This window comes from Mus caroli, chromosome 16 (assembly GCF_900094665.2).
Source record: "Mus caroli chromosome 16, CAROLI_EIJ_v1.1, whole genome shotgun sequence".
Lineage (NCBI taxonomy): Eukaryota > Metazoa > Chordata > Mammalia > Rodentia > Muridae > Mus > Mus caroli.
In genome coordinates, this window is record NC_034585.1 from 24,110,338 (window position 1) to 24,133,512 (window position 23,175).

At 38.7% G+C, this 23,175-nt stretch overlaps 1 protein-coding gene across 3 annotated transcripts in view; it reads right to left on the reverse strand.

Moving 5' to 3' along the window:
* Positions 1 to 3,757: 3,757 nt before the first annotated feature.
* Gmnc (geminin coiled-coil domain containing) overlaps positions 3,758 to 23,175 on the reverse strand; it is a 34,694-nt gene continuing 15,276 nt past the window's right edge. Inside the window, exons 1-5 of one of the 3 annotated variants that reach the window (XM_021185617.1) lie at positions 12,495 to 12,901; positions 10,241 to 10,415; positions 8,546 to 8,634; positions 7,586 to 7,702; positions 3,758 to 5,538 (exon numbers count right to left, since the gene is read on the reverse strand). In XM_021185617.1, the coding sequence (XP_021041276.1) occupies positions 4,921 to 5,538; positions 7,586 to 7,702; positions 8,546 to 8,634; positions 10,241 to 10,415; positions 12,495 to 12,497 (1,002 nt within the window). In that variant the 5' untranslated portion in view covers positions 12,498 to 12,901 and the 3' untranslated portion in view covers positions 3,758 to 4,920. Of the gene's footprint in view, positions 5,539 to 7,585; positions 7,703 to 8,545; positions 8,635 to 10,240; positions 10,416 to 12,494; positions 12,902 to 23,175 lie in introns of those variants that run through there. The other 2 variants (XM_029470842.1, XM_021185618.1) reach the window with 2 other exon arrangements.

The following is a 23,175-nucleotide window of genomic DNA, read 5'->3' on the forward strand; positions in this document are numbered from 1 at the left end:
GTATACTGAAGTATAATAAGATGGTAACTCCCTGCCATTTGTCTGCATTCCTTTTTTCTTGATGTTCCTTGAGACTAAGGTGGAGAAGTTGTGCTGTAGTTGTATCCATTGCTTCAGAGCAACCCATGGTCAGGTTTTCTTTGTATCTTGTCCAGTGTAATCTAATATTCAACATAATGTTCACCCTACAGTGGCCTTCTGTAACAATCTTTGCTGCAAAAAGAAGCTTCGATGAGGGGTAAGAGGTGCATTGATCTGTGGCTATGAAGGTAAGTATTTAGAGTTTAGCTAGGAGTTATTTTGCGTTATGGGTTAGTAAAGTAGTGCCCGAAGGTTCTCCTTCTGATCGATGACACCACTAGCCCTTGAAAATTGAGAAAGTTTCCAATAACAGGCATGATTTCCCTTCTGTTGAGCAGTTCTTAGTCCAACTAGAGACCTGGCGGCTACCACGAAGGTATAAAGCTATACTGTTACACTTGGGGGTACGGTGCCATGCTGGTCCTTGTTGGGGTTCATAGGTGTTACAGCTGGAAGTTGGTTGCTTCCCTCCCTGGGCAGCTTGCCTGTACCTTCACTGCAATGAAAGATAGTCCCCAGGAAAGGCTTTCAGGTTAGATCCAGCATGGATCCTGGAGTTCTGTATCTGAAGTGCATGGTGTCTTCAATAGCGACTCACCTTCAACCAAAAAGAACAGCAGTAGCCTACATTGGGGAGTCTGCTCATCCTGTGTTCCCTTCAGGTCATTATATCCATTTATATCCTATCCCTAAGAAGCACTCGGCAGACTCGGAGTATTTACTTTCATGATTTCTGATGTTACTTTTGGTTGTATACTCACATCTAAGTATTTTAAGCTAAGATCTTACTGATAAGAGAGTATATTTGGCATTTGTATTTCTGGCCAACACACTACTACACTCAGTATTTTTTCTAGTTCCACCTATCTACCTGAAAATGTCATTATTCTTTATACACCTATCATGAGTGCATTCATTATATTCTAATTCAAGTTCCATTCAGAGAGAAATTCGGTCATAATTTTCTCCAAGACAAAAGAAAAATAAATAAATCTCTATCCATTCCCTCTAGATATTAATATTCTCCTTGTGAATGATGGTCTAAAATAGATCAGAGACTTGGAGAACTGCACAGTTTCCAGGTGCAGTTAGTCCGGTGTGCTGATTATTCACCTTGGCCGAGCCTACCTTCCTTCCATCCTTTAGGGCAATTATAGGTGAGAAGAAGATCAGAAAGTGTTTTATGAGATGAAGCTTGCTTTTTAAGGTCCCAGAACTTGTCAGAGCCTGTGTTCTTTGAGGGTTGTTTGTGTAAGCACCTCTTTATCACCATTTAAGGATCTGTTTCCAATCACAGCTTCTCTTAAGATTCCAAACAAGATTCCTTGAACACGGATTAGTTCACAGTGGAACAGACTTTCCCATCTTGAGAGCCAGTAGTTTCCTTGCTCTGATGAAACACATTCAAGTTGTGCTTCTCATTTGCAGCTACTTTAATTTTAAAATATGTAGTATTCTAATATCCTCATTAGAGTGCATCACAGGTCATAGCTATTAAACAGTTTCTCCATTTTAAATAATTGTGCTTTTACAAAACTGATTTGGAAAAGAAAATGTATTTTATGATGTAATATTTATAGCAGAAATAGGTACAAAATCTCTTTCTTAGTACATTGTGCCATTCAGTACAAACCCTTTCTAAAGTAAAGAGTCAAAGGGCAATAAAATAAGTTTTCTCATTTATTAGTCATAGATTGATTACAAAGTTGACTTATATAATTAGAAATCGTTCCAATCAAAAATAAATCATAGAATTTACACTCCAAGTAGTAAATTGTGCTTGATATTTGTAGATAGTCTTTGTAAGAATTAAAACTAAATGCTTATGTTCCTCTGTCAAAATGAAGATTTTAAAACATACTGAAAAACATACCTATGGCATATGTTTTAAGAACTAAGCCTATCAGATTTATTCATAAATATCCCAAAACAAAGATCTTGGGTGCATATGGAGTTAACGGTAGAGAAGATGGAAAAGGGAGGAGTTAGAGGTATTGATCATCAAAATACATTGTATAAAATGTTTGGATAGTTAATATAATATGATTAAAAGTCATCATTAGATTCAAATTCTCATATGATGTTATGTTTAAGACACTTGTATTCATTAGGCATTTGAACCTTTTTAGGCCACAGATTATTTAAAAGTCTCAGTTATATACCTGGAAAAAGGAAATAATCAATAACCCTAAGTGCCAATGATAGTAATCCAGATATAAACATGTTACAAAATTAGTGCAAATAAAGAAGGCTATGGATACAACCATGATAGAGAAATAGCTAATGTTGGAAATCATTTGGACCATATGAAAGTACCCATCACATTCAGAAAGAGACAGTTTTTGTCATTTTTTTCTTGTAAGATATTTAGTGGATTGCTGGAGAGATAAGATCAACCTTTAAAGTCAGAACATGTACTCACATAATAAAATTTCAAATTTCTTACACAGCAACAAAATGATATATATAGATATATATGTGTTATCAGAAATTTGAAGATATAATTGCAAAAATATGTGGTAATTCCTTTGTTACCACCTTTCATATTATAAGTCTAAACAAGTTATCAATGGGATCTAACTTCTATACACCGGGATGAGACCAAGTTCATTTGAAATGATCTCAAAGGTTGTGTTATGATGTAGCTGTTCTTTGTGCCCAATGCACAGGACTCAACTTGAGTATTTCTTCTTGGCATACATCACACAATACAGTGCTTAAACAATGCAACATAGATATCTTTTAGTTAATTTGGTTTTCTGTTTATTTGACTTTCAAAATAATTGCACGGTTTCCTCAATTCCTAGCAGAGTAACAGACAATAAATTCGAATGTTCACTTTCTTTTTTTTTTTTTTTTTTGGTTTTTNGAGACAGGGTTTNTCTGTATAGCTCTGGCTGTCCTGGAACTCACTTTGTAGACCAGGCTGGCCTCGAACTCAGAAATCCGCCTGCCTCTGCCTCCCGAGTGCTGGGATTAAAGGCGTGCGCCACCACGCCCGGCTGAATGTTCACTTTCTTATTCCAAAATGAGATTGATGTCACCCACCAGGGACGTGGATACTAAAATGTAAAAGGCATTCCTCTGAAAAGAAAGTTTTTAATAGTTCTATTGTTCCATAAGTTATGAAAACACCCCAGCGAGTATCAGTGCCTTCAATGATAGTAAATAAAACTGATTGGCAATAGAAATTACAACACAGATTCTTTGATTTTTGTGATCAAACTGAAACAGAGAACAAAGAACAACAATCAAAAGAATGTCCTTCTTACAAAATCCTACAGACGGTACACATTTCAGACATGTTTTCTGTGAAGTGACAGGTTGAGAAGGCATGGGGAAGAGAGATATAGCAATGGACTGTATGCAGACAATATGGATGTGTGTCCATGATACATGCTTAATTCTCACAAGTTCAGGGTGCAAAGGAAACAAACATGCGGGAACATTTCTTTAATCTAGAAAGGGATGAATCCTTGATGTCAGGATTTGCATTCAAGCTATGCACAGCTTGAAAATTAATTGGTAGATGCAAATGACTTTCCACTAGGCTACACTAACACACAAAACTGGCTTATCCTGAAGAATATCATGGTGAGAAGAGAATTGTGATGATTATATATAGATATTATATATAAGCAATATGTATATAGCTTATATTCATTTTTCTTGTTTTGGTTGTATATAAGTTTCACCCTACATAATATCTGCATCACTTATCAAAGTTAAAAGGAAGAATAGAATGGGATGTCATTTTGGACTAAAGCAAATGCAACCCACACTCCACTCAGAATGCTAGTGGTTTCCTAGCCTAACGCCTATATTCTAGAGTCAGAAAAACTGAACCTTCACACAAATGACATAGCTTTGAGAAGGTTAACTTGTGCACTTGTGTAGGTCTTGGGACATATGTTATCTTACCTTGTATGACATGGATACTAAGTATTCTATACATGTTTTAATGGAATGCAGAATGGAGGATGAACAAGGATAAGACAATGTCAAAACTAAGCAAGACTTCAGTTCCAGTGAAATGGATGTCAGCTTGGTGTAGTCCAGAAAACCTTTCCTTTTCTTTATTTTAATTCAAGTCCCTCAAAAAATGTTGCATGATAGTGCTCAAAGAAACAATGTCAGGTACCAATAGAGATTACTGTAACACATGACACATTACAATAGATAAAAGTAGTTCTTTTGACTGCTATAGTTTGTCATTGGTATTGCTTATAGGTGAGGTTAGCTTTGTTTAAGAGATACTTTGACAACATTACCATGGGACATTTAATTATTTGAACATTCATGGAAGCATGAACAGAATGTTACTTATATTGACCCTGCGTCTTCAGTAGTGCTAAAGGGCAGAAGCCCCATCTGTGGATATCCAGTAGCAAGTATGTGAAATAGAATTGGGACTCATTCTAAGGGTCATCTTCAGACACAGACACAAAGACAAGCAGAGGAGGAATAGAAGCCATGTTTAGACAATCTGATGGAAAATGATATGCTGTTAAACAGTCCATAACTCAAAAAGGACAGTTTTGTCTTGAAAAACTATACAGGAAATTAGAAAATATATTTACAGGCCTCAGACAATGAGAGAAAGCCAATGGCAGGTATGAACCTGTAAACACGTCAAGAATGAATAAAGGAAGAACAGATCCCTATCAGTGTGGTTTATTGACAACGATACCCTGCAAGTTTATGTGTGTAACCTAAAGGAACACTGGCAGTAGCAGGAGGCAGGCGAGAGCTGCTGTGTTATCAATGGTCAAGTCCACATGCAAGAGGTCTTTACAGACAGAAGTCCTGGCAGTATTCTGTGATAGAAGAAAGGAGTCACTAGGTCTGCTTAGGAACCCAGGTAAATTTCCAACCTCCTTCCTCATCTCGACGCACAAAGGCTTGTCCCTGGTGGAAGGAGTGAGTTTTCACATTACAGTGAGGGCTCAAAGATGTGGAAAAGGCCACCTCTGTCTTGTTGGGTGACACATCTGCAGTGTGGTAAGGAAGAGTCTGCACCTTCACTGGAGGATTAGAAAGCCTAGGAAAACTGTGACAATCTTCCTGGTGGATGGAGGTGGTATGTGAGCCATGTGTTCCCTGACCTACATAGTTGAAGTGGAGATCTCTGGGGACATTTGCATAGCCATTTGCATCATGTACAAACTGAGAGGAAACACTGGGAACTGCTCTGGGATGAGAGGCGGTGGCACTGTAGTTAGCTGGTAGAGTGTCATCAATGGTGTTGAGGTCTTTTAACCCAAGGGTTTGAAGAACCCAGGGGTCCACATGGGGCCCAGGTTGTTCCTCACGGTTAGAAAACTCTGAGGAGAGGTTTCTCTTGGCAGTTTTGAACTGGGGAATCTCAGCAGGGGACTGTCTGTGTTCTTTGGATTTCCTCTTCTCTTTTCTGAGTTTTCCAAACACTTTGGAAAACTCATCTGATGACAGCAACTTCTGGAAAAGCAATATTTGAAAACTATACTTCCTTCAGATATTTAGTGTTTGCACAATTGCTTAGGAAAAAAAAAAGGCTAAATGTCTTGTGTTTTCCCACACAAGTAAAACTAATCAATTAGTTACTGTTTGCTGCATAAACATTCTTAATAAGTTGTTACTTTAATTCACATTCTTTACTCATTTTTAAAAGTTGAAGGAAGCAGATGACATCTGTAAGGTTTCAACTAAGAGAAAGAAAAGCTGAAGTCAATAGCAGGTGTCACTTATAAAACATATTTGTAAGTAAATAAAATAGGACCGTCATTTATAAACAATAGATTACATGTGTTTTTGTCATTGTGTGCAGATGCTATTAAAGTCATTAGTAAATAAAGCAAGACATAGTCATGAGAGAGATTGGGGCTCCTTAGCCTAGATTTAAACCTCATTCATCGGAGTCCAGACAGAACCTCTGATTTAAACACTATAAACAACCTCTTACTTTTATTATATTCACTTTCAAAACAATCCTATGTGATGTGTTCCATTATTCTAAATTTAGAAACCTCATATCAAGAGAGTTAAAAATAATATCACTTTAATGATTTTATAAAATGCTTTTTATAGATTAGTAACCAGTGTATTTTATAGTAGCAACTTTTAAAAAAATGTGTTTTAGTCAAAGCTCACTAGATTGCAAAGGAATCAAATTTAGTGACTCTTTGAACTGAAAACAACAAGTGGTAGCATCAGATCTAGATTAATGTCATCGTTTGTGTATAAATAAGATTAAACTGATGATAGACACAGAAATGTGAGCGAGGGCAAATGCAAACTGAAATGTAAAATGGGAGGAAAAACATAAAGCTTACAGGTGAGCTATTTATCATTGAGTTAAAGCAGTTCACTTAGAAGTGCAAGAAAAATGGGGAGAAAGATAGAATGCTTGCATATCCCTATTCACAAGTGAAGTGTGTGTGTGTGTGTGTGTGTGTGTGTGTGTGTGTGTGTGTGTGTATGTGTGTGTGGGGGGCACACAGTTTGAGTTCCATGTCTTTCTCTACAACTTTTCACCTTATTTTTTCAGGCAGAGTCCCTTACAGATCTTTCAAGTCTAGCTGACCAGTGGGATGCAAGCATCTACTCAGGTTCCCTGTAATCTACTGGAATTGCAGGTGCATACTGCAGGCTTTTAATGGGAACTCTTCAGGATCCAAATTCACTTCTTTATGGATGCATGAAAATGCTTTACTTAATTAACCATCTCCACAAAGCCTAGAGAGAATTCCATCAGGGCACTTAGTCCATCCATTTACAAATTAAGATAACAAAGGCCCTGTACTGGTTTGAATAGGAATGGTCCATAAGTCTCATGGATTTGAATGGGTGGCCTATAGGGAGTGGTATTATTAGGAAGTAGGGATAGTCTTGTTGGAGGAAGAGTGTCACTGTGGGAGTGGGCTTTGAGGTCTCTGATCTTGAGCAGGGCCTATTGTGGCAATCTCTTCCTGATGCCTTGAAATGCAGGTGTAGAATTCTCAGCTACCTCTCTAGCACCATGTCTGCCTATGTACTGCCATACTCCTCTTCATGATGATAATGCATTAATCCTCTGAACTGTAAGGCAGCTCGAGTTAAATGTTTTTTCTTATAAAAATTGCCATGGTCATGGTGTCTCTTCATAGCAATAAAACCCTAACTAAGACAGGCCCTAAGGAAGAACTTTAGCTAACATCTTAGAACTACTAATATTTTTTTCCCATTTGATTTCTACTCAAATATTCCACACTTTATGAACACTATAGTCATCAAGTCCTCTGATTAACTTTAGTCTTTAAAGAACTTCCTTAGTCACATCTAGCTAAAATTTGAAACTAGAAACTTCTGAGAAATGGTATACAAAAATCCTGTTGAAGCCATCTGAATCAGGAAGGATAATGATTCTATTAAGTCCCATGAAGACGCCTTGTTCAAGCAAACTTCATGTTCTCAGTCATGGGATGTTATGCAGTGATTTCCTCTGTCAACTCACTGACTTGAACTTGTAGAACAGATAATTACATACCTTGGCCTTCTCTTCCAGACGTTTAACCAAAGTAGAATTCAGGTATTGTCTGAGGTGATTATTCTCTTCATGTAGCCTAGCAAGTTCTTCCTCCTTCTGCAGTAGAGTATCCTGGAGCTGCAGGAAGCACACAAAGGTGGGGGGTGCTCCCCTGTATTGGTTTTGTAACCTAATAATAATGCACTGCTCCCCAACCTTCTTAAACTTGATTATTCTTGTTTGTTTTATGAACATAATTTCAAAAAGCCCTAGTCCTCAGAGTCCTAAATTAAATCCACACTCCCTACCACCTGATTGTTCAGTTTTGCGCACCTCGTATTCCATTCATTACAAAGTATTTAAAGAGATCAGATGACTCTCAAAACTGTAACCACAGGGAATCAGGTGGGTATGGAGGAAAGTGAGCCACACGGAACTGTTTAAACAGAGGAAGGATAGCTAGAAGGTTTGACTGAACTCTTTCCTTGCACGTTCATGAAAATAAAAACAAGAGATGTGACTTTGCTTCCTCTGGGGTCAAACTGGTCTGCCTGTGTGTCCAATAAATAAGACTGCTCTCCAGGAGGAGCCATAAATGAAACCTGGAGAAGGAGTGATCTTTGGATAAAGGTTGTCATCATCCCTCCTCTCGAAGATGAGCTATGTTTACGGTTGAAAACACTACTGTATTCTGTCTGTGCTCTTGGCAGCAGCCCAGAGAGTAGGGCTGCAGAAATATTCCACAGCTAATGAAAAAAATAAATGGTGAATTGAGAGGTCAGTCACAGGTTTTCTTGGAGCCACTGTTTCTGTGTTTGTTCATCTAACCGGTATGTCTTTGGACACACAACACTGAGCCCCTGGGATTATAAAAAGAGAAACAATGTAAAACTAAAAATCAATATGATTAAAGGGGAGACTCAGGAAAGAAGGGACTTTATGGAACTGGATAGTCTCAATATTCTTGATACTTTTCCATACCTGTTTATTTCTGTAGAGCTGAGATGAGAGCTGAGCCTCTTCCCATGAACATGAGTCCAGAACAGGGAAACTTAACTCAGAGGGCGATTCTATGTGAAAATTAAAAAAAAAAAAAAAAAAAGAATGAAAAAGATAGAGCTGTGTGATTAAAACTCAACAAATGACTTCAAATGTTTAATAGACTTTGTTACTTCTCTTTTACATAGGAAAACAAATTATTTAAAGATTTCAGAGGAAGTGAGGAAATACTTATGTAGTACCTACAAAGGTGGCTAAAGGGATGCCCTCTGAGAGAGCTGAGCATCTCCTTGAATGGATATGTACCTTCTTGTTGGCTAAATGAATAGAGGCTATCTCTACCACATAAGAATATTGACTGACCCTGCTTTCCACTAGGCACAATACTGTGATTCTACTACCCGTTTCTAGTGTTTATATTTTCTGATTTTTAGCATTTGATAGTGCTATGTTAGGCTTCCTGATCAACTCCTATATTGTGAAGCTGCTTTTTCCCCTCACTCAGCTTACTTGTGAAATCTGAAAGGGCAGAATTTTTTGAGAATTTTATGCCATGGTATGATAACATTTTCCAGCATCTGTTTATTTATTAGTGCTAGACATTAAAACCAGGACCTTGTATATGCTGGAGAGGCCCTCCATGGCTCAGCCAAGTCCCCAACTCTTGTTGCCATTGACCTCAGTGATATACTTCTTTCTCTGAAGAATTTCATGGAGATTTTACTGCCATATCATACATGATCTATTTTAAGTGTTTATATCTGTATATTTTAGTGCTTTTTTTTCCCAAAACGGTTTTATGTTTTTTATAATTTACAGCAATTATAATCAGCAATCAAAACTGTTTCTGACTCATTCTTAATCTTGTTCTGGGCTGGACTTTAAATGTTGTTGTTGAAACATTTAGTACAAAATCACAATGATGAGCAAGAAAATCAAAATAAAACCTGGGTTCCCATCCTGAGACACTCCTGCTTTTGCTTATAGCAAAAAGACAAGACTGAACAACTTCCTCCATGGCATATGTGTTGGGTTTTGCTTCAGCATCTAGTCATAAACACTCCAGTCTCCAAATACCTTGGAGCAGGTGAATACAGGGGTCTTTGATTTCCCAGTGCCTGCGAGTTTTTACAGAAATCACACATTAAAATAGAAACTTCTTTAATATGCATAAGCTCCAGCCCAATGTTCTCTTTATAATTTCCATCAACATTGGACATCTTTCTAAAGCTGAAGTGTATATGTGAAAGGGAAATGGTTGATTTCCATGGATGTAATACTGTCCTCAGAATTTGTGCTATGAAATAAACATTGTTACTCAGTCTTGGTTTTCTCTCAAGGTCACAGGGAATCTAACCAAATTACAAAATAAATGCTCCACCTGATACATTGACTCCAAAAATGTGCTTTTTTATGAAACTTTGTTATAGACCCCAAAGTTACTCCAGGAATCAGAAATCTCTAAGAATTGTACAATGTAGAAAATAACATATTTGCTAACACACAAGAGGAAGGGTTTCATTTTTACTAGTTGATGAGTACAGAACACCCAGGTTTATCCTACAAACTGTAGTAGTTTGGGGGCTTACTTGAATTTTCTACAATATCTCCTTTTCTGTAAGAGGTTCTGCTGTGAAAAGGCCCATTCTCCCAGAGAAGCAGAGGAGTAGAACTTACCCAGCACTTGTGGTGCTTGCTGGAGCTCAGTGTCGTCCAGGAGACCAGCAGCCCAGAAAGAGACCCAAGTCTCCTTGGAAACGTCAACACCAGATTCTGAGGTTGTAGTGGAATACGGGCAATTATAACTCTGGCCTCCTACAAAATACTGATCTTGGCAAGGCAGAATGGTGTTCTGTGAAATTCAGTATCATAGGGGTGTGAGAGAAGGCATGATGGCAGGTGGAGAGGGAGAAAGTAGGAGAAATAGAGAGAGATTATATGTGGGGAAGCAAATAAACAATGAAGGTGATAACTACAGGTCCAGATACATATCTGAATGGTTTGGTTATAATTGCTAAAAAGAAGTAGGCTCTTTGAGTTACCCTGTACTACCTAAGGCCTTTTCACAAAATAAGTAGTATTGGATGGGCCAGGTTAGTAAACATCAGAAGAATATTTCCTACTGTAGCACTCAGTTCAACTATAAGCTACTCAGATATTAAATAAAAAGAATTAGGCTTCATGATTCAAAAATATAAGAACTATCTGTTACTCTGTAGGAGACATCTTGATTATGTTTCTCATAGCCTTGAGAGATAAAGATCACAGACTGCAATGTGTTAAGTGAACAGTTCTACATGGCATCATATCAACAAACCTTCTAAACTGGGAATCTGAATCAGGTGTGTGCCTTATACTGTAGGAAAACCAATTCAAGCTTATCCCCGACTAGCTTACAAATAAATGAAGATTCAGACTATGGTTATTTTATTTGGCTTTGACAATTACTCGGGTTAACCCCGAGTCTACCTTTCTAACCATTGACCTGGCTACCTCCCCAGTACTATACCCCAAATACTTGCTGTTTCTCCTGCCCACCTGCTCATCTCCTATCTCGGTGGCTGCCTCCTCTTCTCCCATTCTTTTTTTCCTTCTCCTCCTCAGTTCTCCTCTCTCCTCTTCTAGACTCTCCAGTCCCAACCAGGTAACTCAAAACCCTCCAGTAATTGGCTGTAGTCAATTTTATGTAACCAATTGTTTTAAATTAAGGAGCAAGTTTGCACAACAAAAGCTTATAATTTACTCCTAGGGCTAGAGCTTCTGGTACAGAATTTAGCATTACAATACCTAGCAACAAACCAAACCTCAACATTATGGTTGGATGGTATATATGTGAATGGATATACATATATAGGTATATATGTATACAGAGGTGATCATATACATTTTGCCCCCAGGTCCAGTCACTGGAGCCTAGCATCACTCCATAGAAGCAGTCAAAGGCTGAGAATAAAGGCAGTGGGCTCTAGTTCCCTCAATCAGTAAAGCTTAGTACCCTTTCCAAGTTCTCTTGCCACCAGTAGCTGCCTGGCATGCTTTCTCCACCTTGTTCTGATTCAGTGAACACCTTCCTGCCCCACTGCACTCATGCCTCAAACCTCAGATATGGCCTTTCCAAATGTCCAGGCAGGGCAGGTAGGCTGCCTGCTAGCTTAAGTTGCCCAACATCCCAGTCTTAATTATGTGTCAATGTTTAATCAGGTAAAAGACATCTGTGGCAACAGAGTCCAGGTTGGAACAAATTCTTTTTAAACACTATAAGTCTGTGGCTGCCATGAAGACTTTCATGGACATAACTTAAATAAAGAAACCAGAAGAGAAGACAGAAAAGAGGGAGAAGAAAGGAGGTGAAGGAGGGGAGAGGAGGAAGAGGAGGAGGAGAAGGAGGAGGACAATAAGAATAAAAGAACAGATTTATTATTATTGAGTCACTAGAGTAATACTTGGGCCCTGCTCCCAGCAAGTGAACGTTTGGAGTACAGCCTGGACAGCAGTTGCCTAAAGAAATTCGGCCAAAAGTTTATCAAGTGCTATTTTCCATTTTTCTAAAAGTATATTTGTAGACTCTTTTCGGAGGTTATTAATGGAATCAGAGCTAAGCTATTATGCAATTGACACCCGAGAGGAAAACAAACCCCAAACACTCCTAAGTAGTTTAAATCTAAGTGTTTGCAAATATGTGCATCATCTGGAGGAACAGGTGGAAGGAAAGAAAGCCTGTGCAGGGTGAGGGCAAACGGGTGGGGTGGGGTGGCAAATGTGCAGAGAAAGGGAACAGAGAATAAAAAGGGGTGCGGGGCAGCAGACTTTGCCTATTTTAGTTGTTAAGTACAAGGACATCTCCTAAGGAGTATATTTTAAATGCAGTTTAATGTCTTCCAGGGCCCCCAGGTCCTGGCAGCAGACCAGTAAAGGCCAGCTCCTCACTTACCATATTGCAGAAGAAAGCGCTGCAGAAACTAGGCCCACTCAGCTTTTTCTTAAAGCCAGACTTAACTTTAAATGGGACTTCAGGGAGGAGCAAGGAGGCGAGTTCTAATCCGCTGGAGCTGCCAGCGACGCGCGCGCGAGGCTCCTGGCTCTTGCTGCTCTCTGATTTAGTAGGAGGCTGTCAAACAGGTGACGTACGTGCCTAGGGAGCCGCCCAGCCTAAACCACGGACACTTCAGAGACACCAGCACTGGCACCTGAGATATGCGCGTCGCCTTGCAGGTGAGGAGGCAGGATCCAAAGCCGCGCCGGATCAAAGCCTGTGCCTGTGAGAGCTGAGTCTACAGAGTCTACCTGGCGCGGTGGCAGCGGGCGATGGGGACTTGGCTGCCCTGCTCCCTCTGTGCCACGCGCCCAGCAGCCGGCAGGGCGGGGCCGGGCAGGGCGGCCAGCCAGCCCCCGGAGGCATCTGAAGGCCAAATTTTGGTCTCTGCGCAGAGCTAAAGAAGCCCATCCAAGGGACCCTAGTTTGAGCAGCACTCTGTGCATTCCCTGGTCACAGGATAACTAGTGATGGTAACTTAATAGCGGCGACTTGATTTTTTTTTTTTTTTTTTTTTTTTATTTAGTGAAAGAACACAGTTCTTGAAAGGTTTAAATGTGAGGAGAAAGTGTATAAAATCCAGAGTGTACATTTTCCAAGACATGTACCATGGACAATTGCCTGCACACAAGTACTCAATAAAATTTGTTCAAACAATGAATTAATGTTTATATTTAAGAATCTAAAGTGCTTTTCGCTGAGTCGGGCTGATGCACACCACAATTATATAAAATGAGAAATTACGATTAAGAAAAATAATGTCTGTCAATACTTCATAGCATTATTTTATTTCTCTATCTTTTATTTTATCTTCACAGGTATCTCTATGATGTTCAAGTATTGATGACAGAGAAGCAATGCCTTCCTTCAACAAACCCCAGTAGCCAACTCTCACTTATGCTGACCATTTAAAGGCTAGAAAGCAGTAGATGAATGGGATCCAGCTCCTGCAAGCCTGGGAATATCCCCAGAATTCTCTAAGCCTGCCCCAGACACCTGCACAACCCTGTCTATTACTGTTCAAGTCAGTACACAAGGTGTGGAGTGTGGCGAGTATCCACCAACCGATGAACACATGAAGAAAGTGTTTAAACCAGGGAGTTTGATTCAGCTATAAAGAATGACATTATGCCTTTTGCAGAAAAAAATGGTAGTCTTGGATATCATAATGCTGAGTAAAATAAGTCAGACTCAGCAATAGCTTATTTATCGTTTTATATGAAGAGTCTCTATTTAAAGTACATGTATATGCATGTGAGTGTGTGTGTGTGTGTGTGTTTTAAATAGAAAGGGTACTACTATTTTACCACTTGTTAAGAGGAAAAGGACCAGAGGGTGCACGGGATAAGAGATGGTAGTGGATATAAATATGAGCAAAGTCCATGATGTGTATTCATGACAAGATTATGAGGAAGCCTGTTATTTGTACAAGGAATAAATGCTGATAAAAAATAGCTAAAGATTTTGACAGTCAACATAGAAGCCACGTTCTACTATTCTCTCAGTGTAAAAGAAAATGAACACTGTTCGCATAATAGGTGAGTATCACACTTGCGTTTTGGAGTTCAGGCTAAAGCAGCCGAGCTTCATTCTACCTATCACAAGAACGTTATACTCAGTGCTCTCACTTCTACCCATAAATGTGTGTATAACTACCACAGTTACAACAGATTTTCATTTCTTTCAAATTCATAGGTTGAAGTTCTAGTGCCAGTGTTAATTGTATTTAAATAAAGATTACTTCAAGAACTAGGTTTAAATGTGTTCCTAAGAGTAAACCTTATTTCTGGTGGTTTTATCAGAAGGCAGTCACACAAACATAAGGTCATAGGAGGAAGGTGAGAAGTCATCTGTCTGCGAGACAAGAAGGGAAAGCTCAGAAAAGGCCAAGTGCCCAGCAGAAACCTTGATTGGGCTTCTAACCTCTGAGACTGAGGCTAGGCCTATGACATAATTGATAGGTAGCCCTGGCAGACTAATATGTACAGGACACAGAAACTGAAAACCAGAATTTGAGTCCTGCTTAAATATAGTTTTTAGAGAATAATTTGACATTTTTTTAATTGTCTTCTTCCTTTGTCATGAATAGAATTTAGAAAAATTATGACGTGACTAAGGGCTCAGAACCCCAAGATCAAGAAAGATATAGAGGAGGGAGTTGAGAATGTGCCAGACTCATTGACATCCTTTTTCCTGTTCTGATAATACATATTTGGTATTTGTAAAATTTAAAGAACAAGACTACATGTGAAAATCGCTGCATGGGAAATTGAAGATCTGGACCACTCCATGCCAACCCATTCTAGTGTGTTCTAAGACTCAGCAGAGCAATATACATTTATGCATCATCAATGTCAGAACTCTCTCTATAAGTAGTACTATAAAAGTTCCTCTTATTTAATCAGGAAAAGGGAAATTAATGAGCATTAGCAAATATGATTCATATTTGAAGTCTCTTGTAAGCATTTTGGTCTTGTTCAAGTCAAACAGCTGTTCACGCGTTCCTCCTGTAAACACCTAAGGTCTTTAACAAAACCAGGTTAGCTTTCTGATGAGCAGCAGAGGCAGAGAGAGGAGGGCTGAGGAGCCTTGCCTTGGGAAGCTGTCACAGATGAGAAGCATGAGAAGCGTAAGCCTTTGCAATGACACAAAGCAGGGCAATGAGCAAATGTAGCATGATAAAAAGAAAAGAAAAGGCCACCAGCTTTGCATTAAAATACATGTGGACTCCTAGTCCTGGTATTTTTTAGATGAACTGTGTGGGTTGCTAGATCAAGGTCTCTAAGTTCTCATAACCCATTTGATGAACTAGAAGCAAAATGCTTACAAGAGACTTCAAATATGAATCATATTTGCTAATGCTCATTAATTTCCCTTTTCCTGATTAAATAAGAGGAACTTTTATAGTATTACTTATAGGGAGAGTTCTGACATTGATGATGCATAAATGTCTATTGCTCTGCTGCGTCTGTTAACTTTCCTAAAGGGCATGTTGGATTTGCAAACTGGGTATTTTTTGAGGGTTAGATGTAAGTTCTAAAATTCTTTACTACATTTTTAGCACATACATGCTTTGCACATCAACTACTTTAGCACAGTAGAGATGGGTGAGCACATGGTGATATACAATCACAGAACACTGGAGACCTCTTCACAATTGAGTGCAGATCAGATCATACGTTCTTGGTGAAATAATTACACAGTGGAACTGTGCATGGTGGTCCAAACACTTAACCCTAGCACGTGGGAGACAGAAGCAGGCAGATTTCTGAAATCTAGGCCAGTCTGGTCAACAAAGTCAATTCGGGATAACCAAGGCTGTCACACAGAGAAACCATGTCTCAAAAAGCCAAAGGAGAAAAAAAAAAGACCTACAAAGTAAAACAAACCAAATCTTAAACCAAAATCTGAAAACCAAAAATCAGAAATTAAAAACCAACAAGAAAAATAAAACCAGAAAACCTACAATGGCAACACTTCAAATCCTTGAACTCTGGCTATGCCCATTATTTTCTTAAGATTTACTGCTGCAGCATGAGCTTGATTATTATTTACAAACAAAACAACAAGAACAAGAACCAATACTGGAGAAAAGAAGCAAAAGTGTGAAGTCCTTTGCTACATCTATCTATGTGTATAAGATAAAAGCCCATGATTCTTCGTGATGCATATCAACCCATGCAAAATCTTTTTTTTTTTTTTATGTAAGCAATGAGATCAGTTAAAACCTTCCTTTGTATTGTGATAGAAGAGGTGGGTGTTGAAGAGGAGGCTAATAACAGTTCAGTTGTTGAATCAGGGTAAAAATATAGCAAAATGGGAGGTAATTTGACCTGCACAAGAACCAAGTCTGCAGACAGCGAAAGGTAGAGTGTGATCAGAGGTGAGGCAAGGATATAAATAGACAGGCATATGGAATGGTCTTTCATTTCACCCCTGGAGAATGCTTTCTTCGATTTGCCCATTAGTGGATTCAGTAGCTAGCATATATAATAAAGAAGAATCATTTTTCTTTGTAAACACAGCTCCTTCCCATAGTATAGACAGCCGAGTCTCCAAGTAACAGAAGTATCATGTTTCTCCCATCTCCTACAGGTTGAGTTTTGTTACATGTGGAAAAATTTCAATGCAACTTTTGCATTGACTTTTGCGATTCTTTAGTATATTTGGAGAGACGTTACACATTCAGTTTATGAGATACAGTTTTAACTTTACTCATCCAAAAACATATGTGGGAGTAGGAATTTTATTATGGACAGAGACTTACCTGTTATTCACCACTTGGATGTCATTGGAGATTTCTCATGGATAGGATATATAGTACACATTTTAAAGTCATAAAAATCGTTTCTACAGAAACAGGATGTGTGAAAGATAGTCAACATTTAATTCTGAGGACAGAATTAACACAGTTGAGAAGAGCGTTGTGCTTATTAGCTAGAAAAGAGAAATGCCTTGCATGAGGTCAGAAGTGAAATGTGGCAAAATGCAAAAGGATGTTTCTGTGTGAAATGTGTGTGTTTGTGTGTGTGTGTGTGTGTGTGGTTATGTCAGCCAGAATTTCTTTAATAGATTTATATCTACTACTATTTATTGACTCATAAATGATTGCTGATAATTCAGTTTTACTTGATGTATTTTGTTAAGGCAAATGACATAGCACCGTCACGTTGCAAAATCAGAAGGTTATCATGAAAAGGGCTTATCTTCTCAATATCATCTCTATAGTGTGCATATGTGAGATTGTTTTCAAATGGACACAGGCCTGTATTCATTATTCAGGAAATCTTTTCTGTTCTTGGGAGCCTTGCTCTCTGCCTTTTGTCATCATTTAGTGTTTCAGCATAGTATTTGGATCCAGGTAGACTGAAGCAGCTTCACCTTGCTGTTGATAGATATGGGAGTTCCTCCTTCCTTTAGGTCCCACCTGGGATCTGGGGCAATCAATGCCCTACCTCTCTGCCTCTTACTATGTGAGCACTGGTGGGAAAGCTCTGCTCAAGGAAAAGCTATCTATCTAAAGTGAAATAAGAAATGTCAGTAGTACTATGAAAGAACATTAAAAAAAATTGAAATTTACGTCACATTAACACAACACTGGAGAGGAAGCACTGTAACCCAAGCAAAGAGTTCTCGGGGTAAGGGGAAGCTCCGTGATTCAGTGCGTGGTGATAGTATGAGCCCTCAGAATCCATGCCCAGCAGCAGTAACAAAATATGTAAACAAGTCAGTAAATCAATACAGCTTTAGTCCACACACTCTACCCCCGTGCACTGAAAAATGAATAAAATAGTTATGGTGAGTAATGTATGTCAGGATATGCTCATCTAACTTTGATATAAAATAAAATTCTGCCTCACGAAAATCAATATTTTACCAGCTAGATTCCAGTGCCCACATTGTTCAAGACTTCTTGTCAGGGATGCTTGGCAGGCTAGATGACAGAAAGCCAGTGGAAAATTAACAACTTGGAAGGTGAATTGGCTGTGACTGTAGCATTTACATTTATTGAAAATACAAAAATCAGAAAGTCTAGTTCTATCAATACAACTGAACTCATTCCATTCCAGCCTTACCTGAGAAACTAAAAAAATGTTAATTGTATCACATAATGTATACCACAACTGAAAAGAATCCCCTTATTTCTTAATAACACATTAATTCAATTCAATTGCGATCACATAAAAGAAATTTAAGTCAATCAAACTTCAATTTCCTTTCCCAATTTTATTTTCCACATTTCCCTTTTTTAAGAAAAGCATAACGCCAATTTGTATCAATGGAAGCATATGCATACTTCAAAACAGTCTAAGAGAATAGACCTAGTGTTTACTGCTGTGAAAGTAACATTACTCCACTTTGGAAAACACTTTAGTGAGAATCCCAAAACCCCACCATAAACTAAGGACAAATCCAAACTCTCTGTGACTTTGAATGGGGGACACTGCAGTCTCCCTCTTTCCTTCCCTCCTCCTTCCCTCCATCCATTTCTCCTTTCTTTTCTCTCACTTTGTTTGCGTGTGTGTGTGTGTGTGTGTGTGTGTGTGTGTGTGTGCTTGTGTTTGTGTATGTGTGTATGTTTATTCCCCTCAGTGGTACTTTTAACAGACATACACATTTCAGTAGCTTCTTATCTGGGTAAGAGAGCCACAGGAGCAAGGTGATGGGGTGGTGTTGCACACCTTTGATCTCAGCACTGGAGAGGTATAGGAAGGTGGATCTCTATGCGTTTGAGGTCAGCCAGATCTACAGAGAGATTTGAGAACAGACAGGTTTACAGGGAGAAACCCTACCTTGAAAAAAACAAACAGAGAGAGAGAACATTTTTTTTTTAGCACATAAAATGTTTTTTTTCTTCCTAAAATATTGTATCATGTGAAAACTTTCATTCTTTGAATTCTCTAGTACTCTTGAATATACATCTAGATGTACATGTTGCATTTATTTATTCCTATCCATGCATCTTGAGCACTCAGTAAAGCCCAAACCTCAAAATACTTGGAGATAAATGAAAACATTCAGATGTTAGACAGGAGCCCTTATTCTGAACAACCAAATTCTCAGTAAAAACAGTCTAGTCATGTTTGATTTGTGATTCTGGAAAAATAAAAGCAGTATTTTTCCCTTTACTTACATCAGTGTTTGTGTACCAATGAATCTCTACTCCTGGGCAGAAGTTAGAGAGAAGCCTGTTCCCTAGGACTGTCTTATTGGCTCCATATTACTCGGGATAATGTATTTACCTTCAGACATGCATACCAAGAAGCCCAGTTGGCCTATACATATACATTTTACACCTGTTAATTTGCAACACTCCTTTTTTTCTTGAACTGAAACAGCAACTACTTAGAAGATACTAAAGGCAACTTGCATTCCTGCATCTATATCGGATATCTGTGATATAAGTGGTATTTCCGCAAGTGTTGTGAGCACTACTGTATGCAAAGAAGCAATTGAGTGTTTCCTCAGAAATCAAATCACTAGGAGAAAAAAAAATGTTCACTTACATTTGGGTACATAGAATAAGTTTCTAGAACCATTCCTACTCTTCCAGATGGAAAGGCAAACGAAACCAACCAATAAAAAATCTTGATCACAACTAGTTTATGACTTTGCTCACATATCAATATAATGACCACAATCGTCATTTTGTGTGCATGGTGCATTTGCACAAGTTTGACACTGGGTAGTTTCGCTTCTCACTCTCCTGTATTGAAGCAGTCTCTTGCTGTACCCAAGCTTGCTGTATTTGACAGTCTATCTACCAAGCTTGCTTGAATCATTCCTTATCCGCCTGCCTTGCGCTGGGATGACAGGGAGGCCACTGACCCGCTTTATTGAGAATATTAAGGATCCAGACTTGGTCCACACGCTCACACAGCACATACATTACACACAGAGTCATCTCCCTTGCCCCAGATAACATTTACAAAGCTGGAACAATAAGAATAGCTTCAATAAATTAGACTTTCTGCAGGATGTATTGCTACTCCTGGGAAAAAACACTGTGTTTAATTATGTTAAAATGTATGTAAACATATTCTCATAACCATAGAGGTATTAATATAGTAATGCCTTAACTGTGTTTATTGCAGGCTCCTGCGCAGCCTTGTTGTTCATCAATGCTGGGAAATAATGCACAGAAACTGCAATAGCTCTGCAGTGTTTAGTGGGCCTCGGGACATCTTATTCTTTATTTTACAACAATTTAGAGCTTTAAGATGTGATTCTAGTATCACTCATTGATAATTCTTAGCATCACGAGAAACATTTATCAAATATTCTGAATTAAATTATATTTGGATTATCATACTGTTTAATTTGGTAGAGTAACAAAAATATAGAAAGCACCATATTTTTACAAGGGGGAAACAAATAATAAATTAACATGTCTAAGCAAATAAAAGAATTCCATAATTATGACAAAAATATACAGTGGACATGAATATGTACAAAAGAAAGTAAGTGGCTGCCAGTATACAAAAATATCAAACTTACCTCTTGAGATAGGAATCCAAAGGCATGCAGAGGCTACCTGGGGTAGTTGCTCTAAGTGACAGCCTCCAATCTCAGCCTACCGCCTATAGTTAACCCTCAGCACACTCTTCTCCTGATTTCAGAACTAGCCTTGTGCCCTGACCCAAAGTGACCAAGGTAATTTATCCATGTCCATATAATTTAATGTCCACAAGCAAATGTGTATATAGTAAATGTACATACAAAGTTCAAGACTATCTTAATATTACTTTACAAAAATTGAGGGTATTATAAACATTTATTTATATATTTTTCAATAATATCTTGCAGGAATAAACCAACTAAAAGAATTTTTATGCATTCTTTCAGATTTGTTATAACTCAATAAATTTCTAAACTGTTACATTGGAGAGAGATTACATAATGCACTCACTGCTTCCTCTCTTAAAGGATATGTTCAGGTGTCTCCTATGCCTTTGTTTCTATAAACAATATATAGGCTCGTCATCCCAATACCCAGGGGGTGCAACAAAAGTTCAAGAGTTTAAAGTCATTCTTAGCTCCGGAGTGAGTCTGAGGTCTGTTTCAAATGCAAGGTAGGGAGAAAGGAAGGAAAGAGGGAGGAAGGGGAAAGGGGAGAGAGGGGGGAGAGAAACAGGGAGAGAGAGAGAGAGAGAGNGAGAGAGAGAGAGAGAGAGAGAGAGAGAGAGAGAGAGAGAGAGAGAGAGAGAGTTATTTCAAATCGAAACAGTGCAAAGATTTTAAGTCGCTGCTCTTAGTAGGCAGAGGTAGGCACAACCTGGCATGGTTGTCCTCTGAGAGGCCCTACCAGCAGCTGGCTGAGACAGGAGCAAATACTTACACCCAACCATTGGACTGAAGTCTGGGCCCCCAGGGTTGAATGGGGGGGAAGGATGAAAGCTGAAGGGAGAGTGACCCCACAGGAAGGCCAGCAGCCGCAAATTATCCAAACCCCAAGGAGCTTCCAGAGACTGAGCCACCAACCAGGGGCATACAGGGGCCAGTCCCAGTCCTAGGCCTCTGGCACAAATATAGCAGAGAACTGCCTGGTCTGGCCTTAGTGGAAGAAGATGTGCACTTAATCCTCATGAGACTTGAGGCCCCAGGGAAGGGGGAGGCCTGCTGGGGTTGGGGGAGAGAACCCTCTTGGAGGCAAGGGGAAGAAGGAATAGGATGAGGAATTGTGGGGGCGGGGACCAAGAGTGGGGGCAACAACTCGAATATAAATAAATAAAATAATAAAAATTGAAGAAAAAGAATAAAGGAGAGGAAAAAAAATCTAGGACAGTTTATTAAGTAAAATCCAGGCCATCAATGCTATATACTGAGACTCTGTCTCAATAAACAAATAATTAAACAAAATTTACTGATTTCTTAAAAGTACATCTTATATTTTTAATGAAAACTCCAAAATGAGTTGTACTTGATTTTTAAAGATTCCCTTCAGTTAACTAGAATCATCACTAGCAGCGGGAAGAAGTGAGGTTCTTTCCCACATTAATGCTAATTTGTTTCTTTATCCCAATGCTTTCACTTTCTCAGTCACCACTGAAATCTAACAGCAACAGCGGGCTTCCTAATTAAAGCCCGACCTTAGATAAAGTGACATCAAGCATCAAGCCTTTGTGATTTGTTACCTTAATTGCTCCTTGATTTGTCTACATCCAAGTATTTGTCTAGTTTCTCTTCACTTTTCCATTTGATATAGTAAGGAATGCCTCCTGTCTTGTGTCAAAGGCCTCTCTGGTATTCCTGACTGCAGAGTTTTAATAGTCGGCTATTTCTCCATCTCTTCAGTGTATCAGAAGTACCCGTTCTTCAGATATTTCATAGAAAACCCCATGAATCTATCTCTACATATTTCAATGTTCTTTTTTTTTCATATTTTCTACTGGTAAACTTCAATTGTGGTGGTTATATAATTTTCCCAAACCATCCACTTGTTTGCTAAAAGTCCATGGTAGCAATCACATCACAACACGCATTCTATTCATGTCTCTGCGATTTGATTCTTTCTTCTCATGCTTGCCAATTTTACTTTCTGTTGTCTTTGATTGGGATTTTGAGGGTATTATCATATCAAGCGTGGCTTTTCAAAGTTTTGCTGATTTATTTGTCTTTTGTGTCGTCCCTCGGTTGTATGCAGAACTTACAGTAGCACCATTATATAATAATATGTAATATACATAATGGGTGTTATGGTGACACCTGGGCTCACCTTCATGAGATGATCATTTTGCTCAATGACAATATGAAACACACGTGCAAAGTTCTTACTGTAACTGAAGTTTTATCAAGTTGCCCATGTACTAACAAGCAGTTTTCCTTTCTGTCATCACCTACTAAAGCTTTATATACAGAGGTCTGTGACTGTGTGTCTCTCCACAAATGCACATTCAAAAAAAATTAAGCTTTATTTTATTCATGTGTATGAGTACACTGTAGCTGTCTTCACACCAGAAGAGGGAGTTGGGTTCTATTACTGATGGTTGTGAGCCACCATGAGGATGCTGGGAATTACATTCAGGACCCCTGGAAGAGCAGAGCCATCGCACCAGCCTGTTTGAAATCTATTTTTTTT